Consider the following 18,652-nt stretch of genomic DNA (forward strand, 5'->3'; position numbering starts at 1 on the left):
ATCACGACCAGCTTTTTGTGTAAAATTGAGCTCATATTCTGAACATTTTTGGGGGGATAGAAAAAGAAAACCTCTCGTCTCGTCAGCCGGCAGAAAATGACCTTTTTCAACTGAGCCTCATTAAGTCAATAACTCAGCAGAGAAGTGTTCAGTTTACATGATATGACCTTTATTGAACAAAAAAAATGAAGGATGACAGCAGTGAGAACAATTCAATGCAAATGTTTGACCAGCAGGTGTCACTGTGTCGACTGTCCAACACACCTCGGTGTGTCTCAGCTGCAGGTTTCTCTCCTTCAGGCAGGAAGAAGATAAACTGAGGTTGTGTTCACTGGTTTCAGGAAATCTGTACCATCATCTGGACGCAGCCAGAGTGCCACTGTCCTCCACAAAGACTAAACACTGACGTCAGATCAGCCGAAAAACAAGGAAACATCTCTGAAGAACGTGAGTTAGAAGAGGTTGAACAAGTTTCTCCCGCATCATTAATATCTAATAAATCACATCACGTCTTCCTGCGTCATCAGCACTTTACTGTGAGTGAATCAGAAGATAAGTTGAGACGTCATCGCTGTTAAAGGCTTCACTCCGACAGACGGGTCAAAACAATGAAGGACAAAACGGACAGCAGACGAATACATTTGTGAAATGACATAAATATGGTGGAAAGCCTCAACAGAGCTGCGAATGTTCTCTTTTTCTGACAGTTCCTATTTTCTCTTTCTATTTTCTCCTGATGGAAACAGGAGAAATACCCTCAATTTAAAGATAATTAATACAGTGATTAGTTGTAGTCGGAGCTGCAGCGATTATTTTGATAATTGATGAATTGTTTAAGTCAACGTTCAGGTGAAAACGTCAAACATTCGGCTTTTCGCTCCTGAAATTGTGACGAGCATTTGTCACAATCTCTTGACGTTTTATCGACTGAACTAATCAATGAAACTAATCAGCAGATTAACTGATTAATGACAATAATCGCTAGTTGACACCCTATCAGAGCCTGAATCCTCAATATTAGTTTAACACCAAAGATGCCTTTTTTTTTTCAAACTATATATGTTTGTATCTACACCACCACAGAAGAAGAAGTCAGCTCACTCTAATTAACAGCGAGATCAGCAGAACTGAGTCCGACTGTAAACGGATTCATCAATAACCAGCAATAAACAACATCAGGGTCTGTAAATACTGTTAGGATTGTCGAGGCAACAGGTAAAATAATTAAAAGTAACAGTTTGATTAGTTTAGAGGCAACAAAACAAAGATGATCTTCAGCGAGGATCACCGGGTCGGATCAGAACCTCTTTACAACAACAACTCCAAGATATTTTAAAATGACTGAACGGTTCTTCACAGACACAAAACAGCTTTTTTTAAAAAGTTTTCTCAAAAGTTTAGTTTGACATTAAGAGAAAATAACTTTCAACTGAATCCTCAAGCTCACAATAATCGTGCTCAGATTTAATTTAATCAAGGAGCGAGACGTGATTATAACACCAGATCTGGGTTATAGTATTTTAAAAATGTTTTAAAAACTTTAGTGGTTGCAATAAAACACTTTATGCTGAGATGACGAATGACAAACTGAAGTCACTTTAATCTAAATCGATCTAAATCAGAAAAAGCTGAGCTGCAGTCGAGGCTCCGAGCATTTCCGACAGTACGAAGCCGTAAAAACAAAACATTATCAGGAAAAATAAGAGGAACCAAAACGCAAACGCTCCCCTTCAACGCAGACACCGTTTGTGACGAGACACAATTCGATCTTTGTGCTTTTTTTTCTGCATTTCTGTTGTTGCCTCAGATTATCAACTGAGCTCCAAATCCTCTGAATTCACCCCAAAACTCAGACAGACAAACACACTCAGACTGGTTTGTATTTTCGGTGAACTGTCCCTTTAAATGAACAAGTGTAGAAGGCAGAGAAGAATACACGAGGACGTGCGACTTTCACAGTGACGTTTTCATTTAGATAATAAAAAATAATAAAGATGAGCAGCAGCAGATTGTAACATCTTCGCTCTCCTGCCGCTGCCAAAAAAAACGTAACCCATCTATTATTCTGTGGCCTCCGAGGAAACAGCGAGCGTCCCGAGAGGCTCGTCACTACGGCTAAATTAAGACGATGCATAGATAAAACAGCCAAATTTAAAAAAATAATAATTAAAAAAAGCTGTAAACAACCGGCCGACCTCATCAGACGGCCTGAGAATCAAACTAAAAAGCCCAGAAGCTCCAGCGCGGCTCCGTGAAGGCTGAAGAAGAGCCGGATCATTGTTGGATGATTCAGTTTCTGCTCAGCTGTTTGTGACACTGTCGGTCCAAACTGACAGAACTTTATGTAACGTCTGGATTAAAATCTGGAGCGATCACATTTCCTCCCAGACGGTCGGCACATTCACAAGCACCCGAGAAAATAATAATTAGCTCAGAGAAAAATCGTTGAGGAGGTTTTTTTTTCTTGTGTTTGTGTCGGCGGACAAACGATGAGATAATTTAATAAAGGTGAGGATGTAAACGCGCTGAATCTGCAACGCTCGAGCCAAAGCAGCAGAATTTAAACTGATGAACGCAGCAGATCTGAGGTCAGATCTGACAACGTTTATACAGATTTGTCTGCAATCCTCAAAGAAAGTTTCCTGCAACAGTAATATCTGTGTTCCAAACGACACCTTCTCCATCTGCTGCGTTTAACTACATTTTAATTCTAATGTCGGCCAATTTTGTCCCATTTCTCTGAAAGTTTCTGAATGTCTGGAAAACTCCAAGACAGAATTCCATGTTTTCCAGATTACACAGGAGACTTTGAAGAGTTACAGACAAAACAAAATGTTATCTGGAAGTTGACGGTTGCCGAAGAAATTCTGGGGAGAAATGAAAATGATGATTTTTCTTTTTTTGTCCGGACGTGTCAGCCTGTCAGTCGCTCAGCTGTGACAGGAAGATACCACAAACAGAAGTGGAGATATCGGAGCTGGTGTGACGAGCTCTTAATGATCCGTCTTCACGATCCAGCTTTTAATACACGAGCACCTTCCAGCCGGAGTGGACGAACGAGCAGCCGAAGAAGAGGCAGTCCACCGCCTGGTCCACCAGCCAGTCGAACACCACCTCCCGGTTCCCTGAGCCGATGGTCACCCGCAGCTTGAAGTTGCCGCCCTCGCTCAGGTTGTTGTTGCTGATGGGGAACAGGTTCACCACCTCCATGTCGAAGGTGATGGCGGAGCCCAGCATGATGGCGGGAAGCTGGTTGGTCATCTCTTTGCCGTTGACGAACACGGCACCTGAACATCCAAACACAACCACAACGTCAGTTTAGGGTGAAAACTACACGGAACAATTCATTAAAATCACTTTGAAAACTCTTTAAACTCTTAAATTCCCTCAATCGATCATAACAACAGTTTGTATATTCTCCTTTCTTGAATGATGAACACTGACATCCAAGTTATTTCCTCTCACACAGGCGCAGAACGTACAGCGAGGACGTCAGCTGGCGTCCTTGCGGTGCGTTCAAGTGCAGCTTTTTGGGCGAGACACGCCGACTTGAGGCGATGCAGCAGTCGCAACTACTTCTTTGATTTTAGTTCCGTGTGTCGGGGCTCTGGATGCAGGCCAATAACAAATCTATAGCTATAAAAATACATGAAGTAATAATCTCAAAGATCTTCATAGACATAACTGTCTGTGGCTGAATATGGTAAAGTTTTACAGTTTTATTTATCTGCTGTATTTATTTTGTAAAAGTGTCTACAGATGCTGTTTTTCCATCACATCTGCCAGGCGGACTCTACTCAGTTTGACTTGGCGCTGCGTTTCCTCCGCAGCTGGACTACCTGCTTGAAGGTGTGTCAGGTGGGACACGCTTGTCTCGTCCCTGCAGGACAATCGAAGAATCATTGCTAGCAAAGACAGCGTTACAGGAAACGTTGTGTTTTCAGCAGCAGTAACTAAACACGACTCCTGAACCAGCTGAAAGTGAACACGATGGAACAGTAAAACCCAGCGGATGTTTGAAAGAAGAAAGATGACGAGAGAAACTAAAGAGATTCAGTTTGAAGCTACAGAAGTTGTTCAGCATCGATTTTAGGGGGAGACGGCGCTCGTTTCGGGTCGGCTGCAGCCACAAGAAGCTGGGAAAACTTCAGTAGAGACAAAAGAAATTAAGTTGTTTGCGTCGGCGTACCGTTGGTGGAAATGCAGACGGCCTGGTCTCTCTGAAGTGACTCCGCCCCCTTCGGGCTGTCGACACACACTCCCAGACTGTCCCTGCGATCCATCTGACTCGTTGCAGAAATCCTAAACACGACATATGAGACAACAACACTGGTTAGATACATTCTCAAATAATATACATCAGGATGCAGGCCAATAACAAATCTATAGCTATAAAAATACATGAAGTAATAATCTCAAAGATCTTCATGGACATAACTGTCTGTGGCTGAATACGGTAAAGTTTTACAGTTTTATTTATCTGCTGTATTTATTTTTAGAGTGTCTACAGAGAAAAAAAATGTAATTTTCAGCTTTTGTTGAGAGCGGATCAGATGTCAGAGAAGTTTGTACAGTTTTAAACAGTATTTAAACATTATAAATACAGTTTTAAACAGTTCAGACAGTTTAAAACACTTTTCTGGGAGTGATGGAATGAGGAGGAGATGCTGAGGCTGCACACCTGTAACGTCTCAGCCAGGTAATAAACTCGGGTTAAAGTGTCCTTCAGATCTTAGACTCATAAAATCAGATCACAGTTGCCCACATAACGACTTCTTTATTAGGACGATAATAGTTTGTTTTTCTTTTCATAGTTTACCATCAGGTGTCGCCAAATCAACCCGGACACAAATCGTCGACACTGTCACGTTAACATTCATTCAATCAGTCTGCAGGAATAAATCGATCTGTGAGCGTCAGAGTTTGTGTGTGTGTTCGTACTTGAAGGTCAGCGTCTGGCCACAGAAGTACGTGGGTGCGTTGGAGTAAAGGACGGGGCAGCGCGACTGGGAGGAGTCGTTACGCAGAGCGATGTTCCTCCTGCTGCTCAGGATGTAGCCCTCAGTGCCCGGACACCACTCTGCATGATGAGACCACACACACACACACACAAACACACATCAACAAATGTCGAGTCAGGGAGAGATTATTGTTTGAATTATTTAAAAGGCTCTGGGAACGACATCAAAACTGGTCACAAACTGTGTGTGTGCTCGAGTCCTCACAAAGAGAATGTTTTAGGTTATTTCAACAGAAAATATGTAACTTCACATCATTTTAGAACATTATAATGATCTGAACTGTCGACAAAAGTAGTAAAATCTAAAGCAGATAATAAATAAACATTATCATCATTTATAATACAACTTGCTCGTCCACTGAGGATCATTAGATCTGAGAAAAGTCATTTAGTTTTGTTAAGACCGGCTTAGGTGTTTCCCAAAACGGCTCGGCTGCCGCACCTACTTTATATAATAGTCGGGAACTCCCTGTAATAATTCAGGTACGGTGGCTGGGATGGGTCAATCCAGGGGATAAAGGGATAAAAGTGTTTTTTGGGAGTATCGACAGTGAGGAACGGACGTGCAAATACGCCTCAGACGGGCGTTTCCCTTCTGTTTAAAGTTCAGAAAACATTCTTCTACATCCGTCACTTTTATTATTCTGGTGTGTTAAAACATTTGTGTGTTTGTGCGTTAATGAATTCATGCTGCAGTGGAATTATTCAAAGCTGTGAGCAACACAAACCACATGTATTATTGTCACATAATGTAGAGAGACTTCTCCGACTATCAGGGCTGATGATTAGTCGTATTATCAGTTTGTCTGTTTTATAAAATGTCGATCAGTGTTTCATAAAGAAACTAAAGAAGAGATATTTTCTGTCTCAGACGAGGAAAGAAACCAGACAATATTCAAACTCAAAATCAAGCAAAACAACTGATCTGTTATCAAGATAACTGGTGGCTGATTGCAGCTCCACCCACCGTGCGGTGCGAGGGTGGTGTATCCTGTCTGCGGGACGCTCCAGGGGCTCCACTCGGTGCGACCCTCCCCGCGGGCGCAGACCCTGAACAGGTAATCAGTGTGAGGGTCCAGGTGGAGAACCAGGAACTCACAGTCCCGACCGATGTAGGCGTCCTCGTACTGGCTCCCCCCGCTGCCAGACCGCCGGTACTGCAGCCGGTAATCTGCCGCTGCGTAGTCCTCATCCACCTGACGCACACACAGAACAGTAACACAGGTGTTGAACATTTTTAACACAGGTGAGTATGTTGTTTTATTCCACTCCTCCTGTTCTGACCTTACACCAGCGGACCAGGATGCCGCCCGGTCTCTCCTGCAGCTCTTCGATCTGGACGGGCGGGTGTGAGGAGACGGAGCCGTGGCGCGACACTCGCTCCCTCAGGAGGCCCAGCAGGGAGTCGTCCAGCTGGGCCGAAACACTCGGCACGTCCACCAACGCTGGTACCTCTGGAAGACTGGAAAACACACAGAACCGGTTAGAAACCATATCAGGCTGCTAAAACAAAACACCACAAAGCACCAGATTACTGTACAGGACAGTTACAGCCCACGATGCGTCTATAAAATGGCAAAAAGTGTGAATGATGTTCAATAAAGATTCTTTTACAGTCAGAAATCACAAAGAAAAGCAGCAAATCCTCACGTTTAAGAAGCTGGAACCAACAAATGTTTGATATTTATCAGATAATTTGTGTTTTTGCTCGCTGGATGAAACACCTGCAGACACACCGAGCGTCTCCGTCCTACCTGTCCAGCTGGATGTGCATGGCCTTCTTGGTGAAGCTGCCCAGCTTGTCCTCCTTCTCCCCGAGACCACAACGCAGAGCTGCTTCCCCTGAGACACACGGAGACATTTAATCTGAATACATGCAAGACATTTCTTAATTAATTGATTGTTTAGTCAGAGTACAGATGGAGATATAAACCTACCCTCTCTCAGCAGCTCGTCGGCCTGGCCCACCCCGTGCTCGATGAGACTCTGGCAGTCATCGAGCGGTTTGACGCTGTCCGCCTCGATGGTGTCGACCTCGGCCAGCAGAGAGGTCAATCGCTCCGTCAGCAGCCGACTTGCTGCCGCCTGCAGCTCCGCAAAGTGCCGCCGGAGAGCCTCGCGGGCCTGACCCGAGCTGCCACGCACCTGGAGAGCACAGAATGAAGGGAAGACGGTTAAACTACTGGACAGATTAAAGTTGGTTCATGTACATTTGCCGAATTAACAAGAAGGCTCAAGTCATTAAGAATTTGTCGGAGAATTGTTTCACAATCTTCTTAAAGTTTCTCCTAACTCAAGAACTCACTAAATTTAGAGTTTTTTAAAGGGAGTCTGGTTAATTTTCTCCAAGACATAGCCTATATTGTGTCTTTGTAAAATGTGACATGTTTAGCATCAATAAAATGTTGTCTTCCTTCTAAATAGAGTGTAAATGGTGAAATCAGTGTTAACAGTGTGTTCAAACAGCTGCTGGCAGGAAAGACTTCACCACTTTTTACAAGGAAACAAACAACTTCATGTTTTGCATTTAATGCTGAATTTACAAGAAGGAACCAATGATTTAGAATTTGTTGTAGAATAAAAAAAAAAAGTTTTTTAAGTTTCTCCACAAGCAAAAACTCTCAAAATTGTGCGATTTGTTAAGGGAGTCTGGTGATATTAATAACTCAAGGTCTAGATCATTTCCTGTTGGTGGCTCAGTTCCTTCTGAAGACGTTAATCTTTAAAAACGACTCAAATACATTTTCAACGATGCTGTTTTATGGCACAGACTAAGAAAGATATATCAGGTTGTGATACACGAGTTCTGTAAAACTTCTACTACTACTACTGCTGTTACTACAACCACTACAACAGTACGAGCACAAACTGCCCTCAGAGTCGCTCGTCAGGAAGCTTGCTGGTTTGTCATCAGCGGTGGGGTTCTTGTTTCAGTTCCTCTTTACAGAACACACTTTTATATGCACACACACACTCATACACACACACACACACACACTCATGCACACACACCACACACATTCAGGTCCCAGCATTTCACAATGAGCATACAAAGAGAGTGATGGAGAGATATCAGGAAACGGAAGCTGATTGATGGCTGCCGTGCTGATAAAACACGGACAGTATGATGATGAGAATGGAAACACACACACACACACACACACACACACACACACACACATTTTCCAGGATACACACTGGACATTTTCCTCTGGAGGCGACACATCACTTCCTGGCGGCTATCAGCGCGACACAGACGACCGATGGATCAATATTTTGGGCGTCGGGGAAAAAATCATAAGTCAGACTAAAAATATGAGCGAACAGGGAGGAGCTGATCTGACATCAGGCCAAACAGACGCAGACAAAGAGGTTTCATAAATGTTTGGACGACTCCTCTTACAAGGACGAGAAGCTGCAGTGATAGCATTGTCCGAGTTTCCAAAAACACACATTTATCTGCATGTGTGTGTGTGTGTGTGTGTGTGTGTGTGTGTGTGAGTGTGTGTAATGCTTCCTGGATTCCTGTAATCTGCTGCTGAGCCATCCTCACTGTGGGAAAGAAGCACCATCACACACTAGATCCAAGATAATGTGCGATGGAGCAGCTGCGATTGGGTGGAGGCAGTGTCACACTCACAAACACAAAACATTGTGTGTGTGTGTGTGTGAGAGACTTCTGGCCTAATTTAGAGAATATAATCTCTTTACAATATCAAAAAATAGTCGATTTTAGAGGCTGCAGATTGTTAAAGTAGGACAGCACCGTTAAATACTTGTAAAGGTGACAGTTTGTAGTTTTACTGGCAGGTTTAAGTCAAAACACCCTGAGAAGAAATGACACTTTTCACATTTATGCTTCAGTTTTTGTACAAATAAACAAACTGTGATAAACTGTGTTAACGTGAGAGCTTCAGAGGGGCCGACTGGAGGATTTTATCACCTTCAGTTAAAACAGTCGCAGCTTTATTCTGATACAACTCTCAAAATAAATCCAGAAAATCAACCGCTGACAAAACCCACAAGTAGCAGAGAAAGCTGAAAGACTGTTGAACAAAACCAGAGAACAAAACCTTCATTAAAATTTGGTTTTACATCAATTTAAATGTTGAAGTTAACTTGTAAAATATTTGTTTGACAGCGGAGTCTTCTGGTCGTGACTCAGCAGTAAATACGTCTGGGAGGAAGAGAGGATGAGCAATTTATGACTAATTCATCTTTTCCCTTTTGATATTCACTCTCTCTCTCTTTCTGGATCCTCTTGCAGCAAACCAACAACAAAGACTTTATCACCACTGTGGAAACTGGTCTGGGACCAGTTCAGCGGTTTAAGCTGTGGATCCAAAGATGTGGTCCCCAGACAATTAAGTTATACATTAATTACAGATGGAGTTACATGAGAAGAATCTTAAATTCAGACCACAGCTGAATGTTTTTAAGTTGAGGAACAGTGAGGATGAAAAGTCTGAAGCCCTGAGGTTTAAAATGCTTCTGTCAGTGACGCAGACAACAGACATCATCTGGATAAAACTGAATATTAATGCATTTTTAATAAGCTGTGATAGAAGGAAGCGTTGTGAGCGTAGCTGACGACACGACTGAGCTCTGCAGAATCTTTAGTTTGGTTTAAAACTTTATTATTTTAAAGACAATACGTTTTTGGCTGCATCCAAATATCTGGACTTCACGAATCGCGTTGGCTAGAAATGATATTCAACCACATCATAATACATCTAGACAAATACATTCTTCAGACTTGACGTGATGACAGTGAACATGTTGCGGTGCTACAACAGAAGCCCACGAGGGGCTCGGTCTGCAAATCAGGAGGGAGGAAATTTGGATTCAGGCTTTGCTTGTGCTGCAGCGATGCTATAAAGCTTTTCTTTAATTATTAGTCACTTCAAACAATATCTCAGCTAAACATGGATCACCTCTCCATAAAAAACTCCTCTAAAGTAAAAGTATTCAAGTGGAAAGTACGGCCACAAAACGCTTCATGGATGCAGCTTCACTGAACATAAAATGCCTCCATACAAATATATATAAACATCTGGATGTCAGAAATGAAGACTCAAGACTCAACACGTCTCATCAGGCTGAACTCTCTCCTCTCAGACTTTGTCAGTTTTTCAGCTTTACGTCGAGTTGAGTTGAGTTGAGTCAGCATAACGAGGAGTGGCCTGTTGAACTTCTTTTTTGAAAGGTCACATTTGTGAAGAGTGAAGCGTCGAGGGACTTTTACATTCCCTGCAGTACGTCTGACCTGTAAAGTATAAAGTGTATTTCAAATGATGCTTTTTTCCCCTCTGCTTCTCTTGCAAGTTTTCAAAAGTACAACAATTAATAATATCTACATTTTTTTTATGTTAGACATCATTTGAAATCCCTCTGCTTATAAAAATAAGTTAATAAGCTGTAGTTTATGCAGCCCTGAGGGTAAAAAAGGCTCAGATGTAGCAGGCAAAGACTTTTCCCTCCTCTCTGAACACTTGTGAACACACTACGTACTGCAAGTGACATTTATGTTGTCGTCTTCTGAACTTGGACAAACAACATCCACTCCAGGCCCGACATGTGTGGCTCTTGTCTACGTTGCGTGACTCTACACATCTGCAGAAGCTCTTCGTCATATTGTTCTTCTTCTCTGTGTTTATTGGCGGCTGGTGAACCAACGTTAAAAGGTGCATACCGCCACATATTGTGTGTAAATGCTGCACTTATTAAGTCAAATTAAGCATTTTGGCTTCGTATTATCGGTTCTATTTATCGGCTATAATTTCATTATTATGATATATACTACTTAGAGGTAGGATGTCAGTTTGATTCTCTTAATTCCCTCGGCCAATTAGTCTGCTAACCAAATGACTAAAGGGCCGGAATGAGGTTATTAAAGGGTCGCTGGTGGATCACGGGCCGCCAGTTGAAGAGGTCTGCTAACAGTCAGCATATTGACACACGCGTTCAAAACCTCTGGATATTAACACGCTTCTGTGTTAAAGGGATATTCCGGTGTAAGTTTAATCCATGGTCTAAATCACCGTGAAACTGTGTTAGACTCCCTCTCGAGAGATCAAGTTAGCAGACCGCTAATTTACGGAGTTTTATCAACCTCAGAAACGACCGCACGACAACAATACACTGCAGTAAATGGATCCAAATATAAACCGCCACCAAAAAGCCACAAATAATGCTCAGAACAGCACCAAACTTCAGCAACAGTACAAATAGGGTCTCAGCACATAGTCCGGGGCATCTAACCTCTGCTAGCTTAGCTGGATTTCTATTGGGAAGCTAAAAACAGATTTCAACTCTCCTCCATCAGCTTCCGGGTCGGGGAAGTCCCGACGCAACGATTACCGAGTGCGGTTAGAAATGCTCAATTCCGTTCTTTTCCCTGTCCGCTCTCGATAATAACTGTTATAAACTGGCAGGTAAGACACATATGAACTTTGATTGCTTTTCCATGGAGTCATAATCATACATTTTCATCCATGAGCCGCAGAACTCTACTGCACTCGGTAATCGACTCGTCGGGACTTCCCGTCAACAGGAAGCTGCTGCAGAAGAGTGGTAAATTTAGTCAGCTTTTCAGTAGAAATCCAGCTAAGCTAGCGGAGGTTAGATGCCCCGGACTATGTGCTGAGACCCTATTTGTACTGTTGCTGAAGTTTGGTGCTGTTCTGAGCATTATTTGGTGGATATTAACACGCTTCTGTGTTCAGATCCTACAGTTAGCTTGTCATCAAACATCACGTGTATAATCAATCCATTCAGCAGTGGTCGGGATGTTTCACACAGTGTGTTGTGCTAATAAACCAACAGACCGACCGACATCACCACAACAGTACCGCTTATTCAGCTAGCATGTTGGAACAAGTGAATAATAATAAACGTAGAGAATCAAACCTCAAAACTTCCTGTCACTGACCAAAATGTGTCAAAGTTAGCATCAGTTGTCTGGACAGGTTTCAGCACAGAAAATATTCAGACAGCATCTTGTGTTGGTGAAGCTGTTGAGGTTAAACATCTGAGCTGGAAGTCTGAATTTCTCCCCTCTGAGGATTTCTGTCCGTCCAGCGCAACAGGAAATAGCAGCATTGTTTACTGTGAGCAGCTGGAAGGGTAAATCTAGACAGCAGGAGGAAGGAAGAGATAGCAAAGAGAGACGGAGGGAATATATAAACTCTCCTGGGATTCAGCCGGGTCAGGGGCTAGCACACTTCATACAGGCCCGGCCCGGGTGATTTTATTTGAAATAAAGAGCATGTGTGAGGGTGTCAAACGGACAACGATGGTGGTCGGGCAGGAAAAACTGTGTGAAATGTGTATATGAGGTGTGAACAGATGGCGGTACCTGTTTGCGCGCCTGGTTGAGGCCATGCAGGCGCTGCTGCAGCTCACTGCGGTAGTTCTGGGCCGCCTCGATGCTTTCCTTCGCCTCCTGCAGCAACGCGTCCACCTCCACAGACATCCTCCCGCCTCCTGACACACAAGAGACACGAGTATTTACAAAACACAACCTGAAACCAGACACACACAAGCTCCCGTAGCGAGTTTATATGGAGACATCAGAGCATACAATGTCCTGAAATATGCTGTTGAAGGTTTATTTGCAGGATATTATGATATTATGGATATTAAATGTCTTCATAACTTCATAATTTTATCTATTACACATTTGTTATAGTTATCATACGTCAGTGCATCCACCCTGAACACCTACCTACCAACAGAAATGTAAATTTAGATCATTTTGCCATCGAAAACGATCCAGGCAGCGACTGATCATCCTCACAATATATTCCTCAAGACAGGGTTGCAACTTGATTATCAGACTGTGTGATGCTCAATGGAGATAATGCACCACGAGGAAAATCAAAATGCATGTATAGCACAGCATGCAGAGTGTTTTTGACAGGTAGAGGATGTGCAGCACCAAGAAAAACCACTTCCTCCCAGCGTAGAAACCAACGTATCAGTCCGTTAACAGGACGACGTTATGACTGACTTCAGCATTCAGCAGCAGCAGCAGCAGTGTGAGATAAGACTGACATTTAAATTCAGTTTGGATAAGAACCGGTGATACAACACAAACCTTCCTTACACAAATAAAACGTAGAATAGGTGAACTCATGATACGATACTGAATAAACCCGGTGAGACCCGGCTGTTCGTGGCCGGTCATTTCCTGTGACCTTAAATCTGTTATCAGAGATCGTTAAAATAATGCTGCTGCTCTGCTCTTCTGGTTATTTTGGCTGCGTGTGAATGATAAAGTCGTTCAGTGTGCGAGCAAGGCTGATAAAACAGAACAAAATAACATCAACACGCAGCTCTGTCGGCGTTAATGTCACCAACACTTGAGACGGTCTCCAACAGTGTTCACAGAAGTGTTATGATTGAGGATTGTGATCAATGTTGTGGTAACGTGATGCAGTAATATATTACTTTTAGAGGTAACAGAGTAATATAACACGTCACTAATAACCCTAACTGACCAAAGTGAAGCGTTTATTGTTTCGCCATCCACACTAGGGGTGGGTATTGGCAAGAACCTTGCGATACGATACATATCACGATACTTTGGTCACGATACGATATGTATCACGATATCATGATATCGCGATATAAATAAAGATGAAAACACAAGTACCTGTATATGTACATCAGATGATATTGATTTGAGGACAAATTGAGTCAAAACTATTTCATTCAAAACAGCCTCTCCATTTTATTAATTCCCATGAAATTTCCGGGCAGTAATATTCTCTTCGTCCAGCTCGTTGTTCTTGCTGTCTCTCTTAACTTTGAAGCCAAAGTGCTTCCAAACGTCAACTTTAAATTGCGGAGGCGTTGTTAACTTGCCATCCATTTTGCAAAGACCTCAGCCACTCTCTCTACTACAGAAATACACCCGCCGCACAGCAGAGTCGCTCTTCAGCGATATATTAATATTTGGAGTTGAAAAATCGATATTGTATTGGGCGGCAAAGTATCGCGATATATTGCCGTATCGATATTTTTTCCCACCCCTAATCCACACTAACATAAACATGTTAATATCGGCTATGTGTGTTTAATACAGTCGAGAACATAAGATATTTGTCTTGTCATGTCACTAAAGAAGTTATATTCTGTTGTATTTCATATGACTGAGCTGACAAATACAAATATTTATATATAATAATATATAATACATCAGTGTTCAAGGACATTTGTCTATTTAAAGACATCCAGGCCATTTAATGTCTCGATTTCTCTTGTTCAACTGCAACAAATATACAGAATATACAGACACAGTCTCACACACAGAAGCGTTGTAAAAAAAACGCCACGCTGCTGCACACGTATCGAATTCTCTCATAGAATTAACGTCCTCCTTAGAGCTGAGAGCGGTGACACAACCTGTCCCTTCTCTGTGGTCGGCAGCGCTTCCTTTACAGCGTGTAAAGAGGAAGTCGCTAACAGGCCTCATGCTTCTGCCACATACAGTATGCACCACAACATCATCATCATCATCATCATCGTGCATCTCCAATTATCAAATCCATAATCAGTCAGTGTCGGGAACGTCTTTGCTTGTTTCTCATCCAGAATCTGACGTCAGGCTGCAGATTAATAAACCCGACGCACCAGATGGTTTGTTATAAAGAAGCATCTGGAAAGGCGCCACGAGAAACCGTTTGGAGAAGGACTCACGCTTTCAAACGAAACCTTGGCAAGTGATTGGACGAACCACCTGTCCATCATCAGTTATAGCGGGATAACTTTAACCAATCAGATCACCAGTAGGAGAGCGCTAAATCAAACTCTTATCAGAGCTAGCCGAGAGAAGAGTGGAACATCTTTTTCATCAAGAATTATTTACATTTAATCTCTAGTTCTGATATAACCGGTCCAAAAAAAAATCAAATATTGGTAATGAATCAATAATTTAAGTCATTTATCAAGCAAGAAGCAACGTTACGACATCACTGTGGGTTCTGAACATTTGTGAGCCTTCTCCACTGTTTTCAGACATTTTATAGACTAAACAATTGATTAATTAAAAAAATAGCAGCCCTTAACAACAAGCAACTGATAAATTTTGACAGACAGTTGCAGTTTTCCCTCTCCACTGAAACAAGGACAACACAGTAATAATGACCTTTGTGGGATGAGTCAACTGTAAGACTGCAACTGCAACAGCTCAAAACTAAAAACGTCAAACGGTAAAAATGCCCTTTAAAAATTCCCCAGAGCCTCGAGGTGACATCATCAAACGTCTGCTTGGGTCAATCAACAGACCAAAAACCCAAAGATATTAAATTTACTATCAGAAATGACAAAGAAAATAAACAAATCCTCACATTTGATGAGCTGGAATCATACAAAAGTCACTGAAACAACTGGCTGTTTAAAGATATTGGTAGATTAATTTTATTTTGAAAAAGAAAATCACAATTTCACAATTTACTTGAGTAAAAGAAGCAAACCACATATATGTTGTAACTTTACACTTCTTGGCGTTCAATTTTCAATTTTATGTCGTTACCACTCTGTGATTATGGACTGGTTGGTTTAGGCACAAAACCCAGTTTGTTATGGTTGGAAAAAAGATTACGTTTTGGCTTTTACATACCTGGTTCTGCTGGAATATGTCCGGACATCTTGTTAAAAACATCCAGTAGTTTCACACTTACATGCAACCATCCCCTCAACTTCTCGACAAGTGAGGCGGCTCATAAAGATGCAATATTCATATGATATGACGCATACTGCAGGAATGTTAATACAATATGTATGACATGTACAAATGTGCGTATATCCCGTGGTTTGCAGAAATGTAAAAATGCCAACATTTTATTCTGGCGACGGTGCTGCGATCCCACACAAACACAGAGCTAATAAAGTGGTGACACCAAACAAAGCTGCAGTATGCATTAACACACACATGAATGCAGAGCAGAATTATGCAGGCATGCACTCGCTTTGACATAAACAACATGCACACAGACACCCCCTCTCTCTGGCTCCTTTCTTTCTGTTAACAAACTTCCCACACGGGCAGCTTTCAGTCGAGCTATCACCATCCGCCAGCCGACACAGATTTTCTTTTTCGTCCTCTAAAAAAAAAAAGAAGGGCGCTGGCACTCTCTCCCTTTAATCCTGCGGTTTATAATCCCTCTCTCTCTCTCTCTCCCTCTCTTTCCAAACCCGACTAAAGACTCAAGTAGAAGCAGGCACTTAGCCAAGCAAACATTAAGCTGGTTTACTTAAACACAGAATAAATCTTGTCTATATGAAACGGGTGTGGCTGGAAATAAAAACCTACTCTGTCTTTATTATTATTCTATAATTCTCGCACAAGGTAAATCCACAGTCAGGGAGTTGTCATCAGTGTGCTTTTCAGAGTATTTAGGTCAAACTGTGTGGATTGATGTCCTCCTGTCCTGCTTTCACAGGTCTGTCACACTGTTTACACTGTCAGAAGTGTGTGAAGTGACAAGTCTCACATGGGAGAGATGCCTAAAAGAAACTTTATAAGACGTGAGAAAAGACATGAATCTGACATCACACCACATTCAAATCCTCGCCACCTCGTCTGAAGCAGGCGCACAAGCTCAATCACACGTCGACAGCGTAGATAACATCTTTTCAAAGACGCACAATCTGTCCTGACATCTTATCAATAACATGTTTTATCAAACCAAAAACCACGGCTGGAAAGTGTCCCGACATCTCAGCAAAAATATTCACTTCTGTCACCACAAACAGGCCTGAAGATGCCCCGGAAAAATTTCTGGTTTTGTTTTTTTTTTTCTGTTTTAAAACTAGTCCACAGCTAATTCACTTGTTTAAGGAGAATGCTGCAACTCTACTTTGCTGTGAAGCTCCAGAAAAAGGTTGACACATTACCCAAACATCTCACAAAAAAATTTCTGTTTAGTCGCCACGAACGTCGCTGGAAATGTCCCTGACATCTTATCAGTAAAATGTGGTTTTGTCTGCAGAAACACGGCTGGAAAAGTCCCGACATCTCAGCAAAAACATTCAGTTTTGACACCACAAATCGGCCTGAAAATGTCCCAAAGTGTCGTCATAGATTTCTGGTTTTAACACAGCAGACAAAAAATAAAATGTCTCCATACAGAGGAAGATCCTCTGGCTTTCACGGATGACTGCGTATTGACTGAATAATAACTTTTGGGTGAAATATTCCTTTAAAACCATAAATATGACAGCTGTGACTACAAAGTTTATGAGATGCTGTTTTGGAAGCATTCAACACAAACCGCTAACTCTCATGCTTCTGTCCAATCAAAAACCTACAAAAGAAAAGCTAATAATAGCACAAATTACACTTTGTTTTTGATGTTGTGAGGCACTTGAACGCCTCACAGTGACATAATCCACATTTACAGGCGTCATATTTCAATATATGTCACCAGAAAGGAGTTTAAAGAGGTTGCATGACATTCCTTCAAGCATGCTGCACATGCTCTGACTAACAGGAGAGTTATGAGAGGCACTCAAGTGCAAACCACATCATTATTATTAGAGCAGACCAGTGACAAGACGAGACAACAGGAGACATCAGACATGTCTCAACTGGCTCACAGCAACTTCCGTATTTTTTAAAGTTATTTTCATCAAGTTAAACCTCCGCCCACCATCACTGGAGCTGCCATATATTCTCCTTTTTGAAGCCAAAGCATGTGAAATGCATAATTGCTTAATTTAATATGCATATTTTCTTGCTGGGATGTCACGAGGAGGCACATAGTCCTGATAATCATAATTCATCTGATGTGTGCAGGGGAAGTGCTCCCGAACTCCGTTAAGAAATCTCGTGTTTTTAAGTTTACGGAACAGTTAGACAAATTAAAATACATCACAATTACATGAACAAGAGTTTTCCTAAATATTTAACATCTGTATGTAAATTCGGCGTAAAAATAGTTCAATAAGCAACATGTTTACCTATGAAATGTCAACTCCGAAAGATGGTTGGCGCTGCTCGTCACGGCGGATTTTGTTTGAAGATGATGATGACAATAACAGACAACTAGCATAAAAAAATGTCAGTATCAGCTGTAAAAGAGGCTGAGGCGGTGCTGCTGGTGTAGCGGGGAGACGGTGTGAGTTATTCAGAAGAGCTACGAGTTATGAGAGGCAGGTAACGAGACGACATGACCGCACTTTAGTGGAGTTTGGCGTTACTTTCTCTCAGTAACGTTACAAGACAGGAGGAAAGTTGGGGCTAGCTTGTGGCCAAAGACAATGAAACTCGGCTCATGCTTGAGTGAGTCAACACAACACTCCCCTTTAACTACGACTGAAATCAACAGCTAATCGGTTTCATTGACAGGTTCCCCTTCTGTATGCGGAGAGTAAGTTTCCAAACGTACCTGTTTTAGTGCTTTCTGGTGGCCATTACGTCCTGAAAGTTGTGAATCAGCTCGCAGCCGCCGCCGCTAGAATCTGCCCAAGTTTGCTCAAGTCCAAAAATGACACTTCCGAGGCTTTGGGCGTAACAGCCAATCACAGGCGAGATAATTTTGATTGACAAGTATATGAGCCAATCAGATTGAGAAATATCCAGTCGTCCCCTCCCTGATTAAAAGACCCCTCAGATCAAGGTGGAGC

The 18,652-nt window shown here is 42.1% G+C and overlaps 1 protein-coding gene across 1 annotated transcript; it reads right to left on the reverse strand.

Annotated features, from left to right (window-relative positions):
• Nucleotides 1–147: 147 nt before the first annotated feature.
• On the reverse strand, nucleotides 148–18,512 carry LOC115575493 (cytokine receptor-like factor 3). Its single transcript, XM_030407622.1, has 9 exons — nucleotides 18,415–18,512; nucleotides 12,378–12,505; nucleotides 6,958–7,165; nucleotides 6,775–6,862; nucleotides 6,305–6,482; nucleotides 5,988–6,216; nucleotides 4,942–5,080; nucleotides 4,190–4,302; nucleotides 148–3,287 (listed from the first exon to the last, which is right to left on the reverse strand). Exons 2-9 carry the CDS (start codon nucleotides 12,492–12,494, stop codon nucleotides 3,022–3,024), a joined length of 1,338 nt encoding a protein of 445 aa, XP_030263482.1. The 5' UTR covers nucleotides 12,495–12,505; nucleotides 18,415–18,512; the 3' UTR covers nucleotides 148–3,021.
• Nucleotides 18,513–18,652: the final 140 nt, after the last annotated feature.

This window comes from Sparus aurata, chromosome 23, assembly GCF_900880675.1.
Source record: "Sparus aurata chromosome 23, fSpaAur1.1, whole genome shotgun sequence".
Taxonomy (NCBI): domain Eukaryota; kingdom Metazoa; phylum Chordata; class Actinopteri; order Spariformes; family Sparidae; genus Sparus; species Sparus aurata.

Coding starts and splice junctions, on each gene's coding strand:
- LOC115575493 (XM_030407622.1), bottom strand. CDS start 12,494: ATGTCTGTGGAGGTGGACGCGTTGCTGCAGGAGGCGAAGGAAAGCATC. Junction 7,166..12,377: donor TCAACCAGGCGCGCAAACAG/GTACCGCCATCT, acceptor TGTGCTCTCCAG/GTGCGTGGCAGCTCGGGTCA. Junction 3,288..4,189: donor CGTCTGCATTTCCACCAACG/GTACGCCGACGC, acceptor TTGGATGTTCAG/GTGCCGTGTTCGTCAACGGC.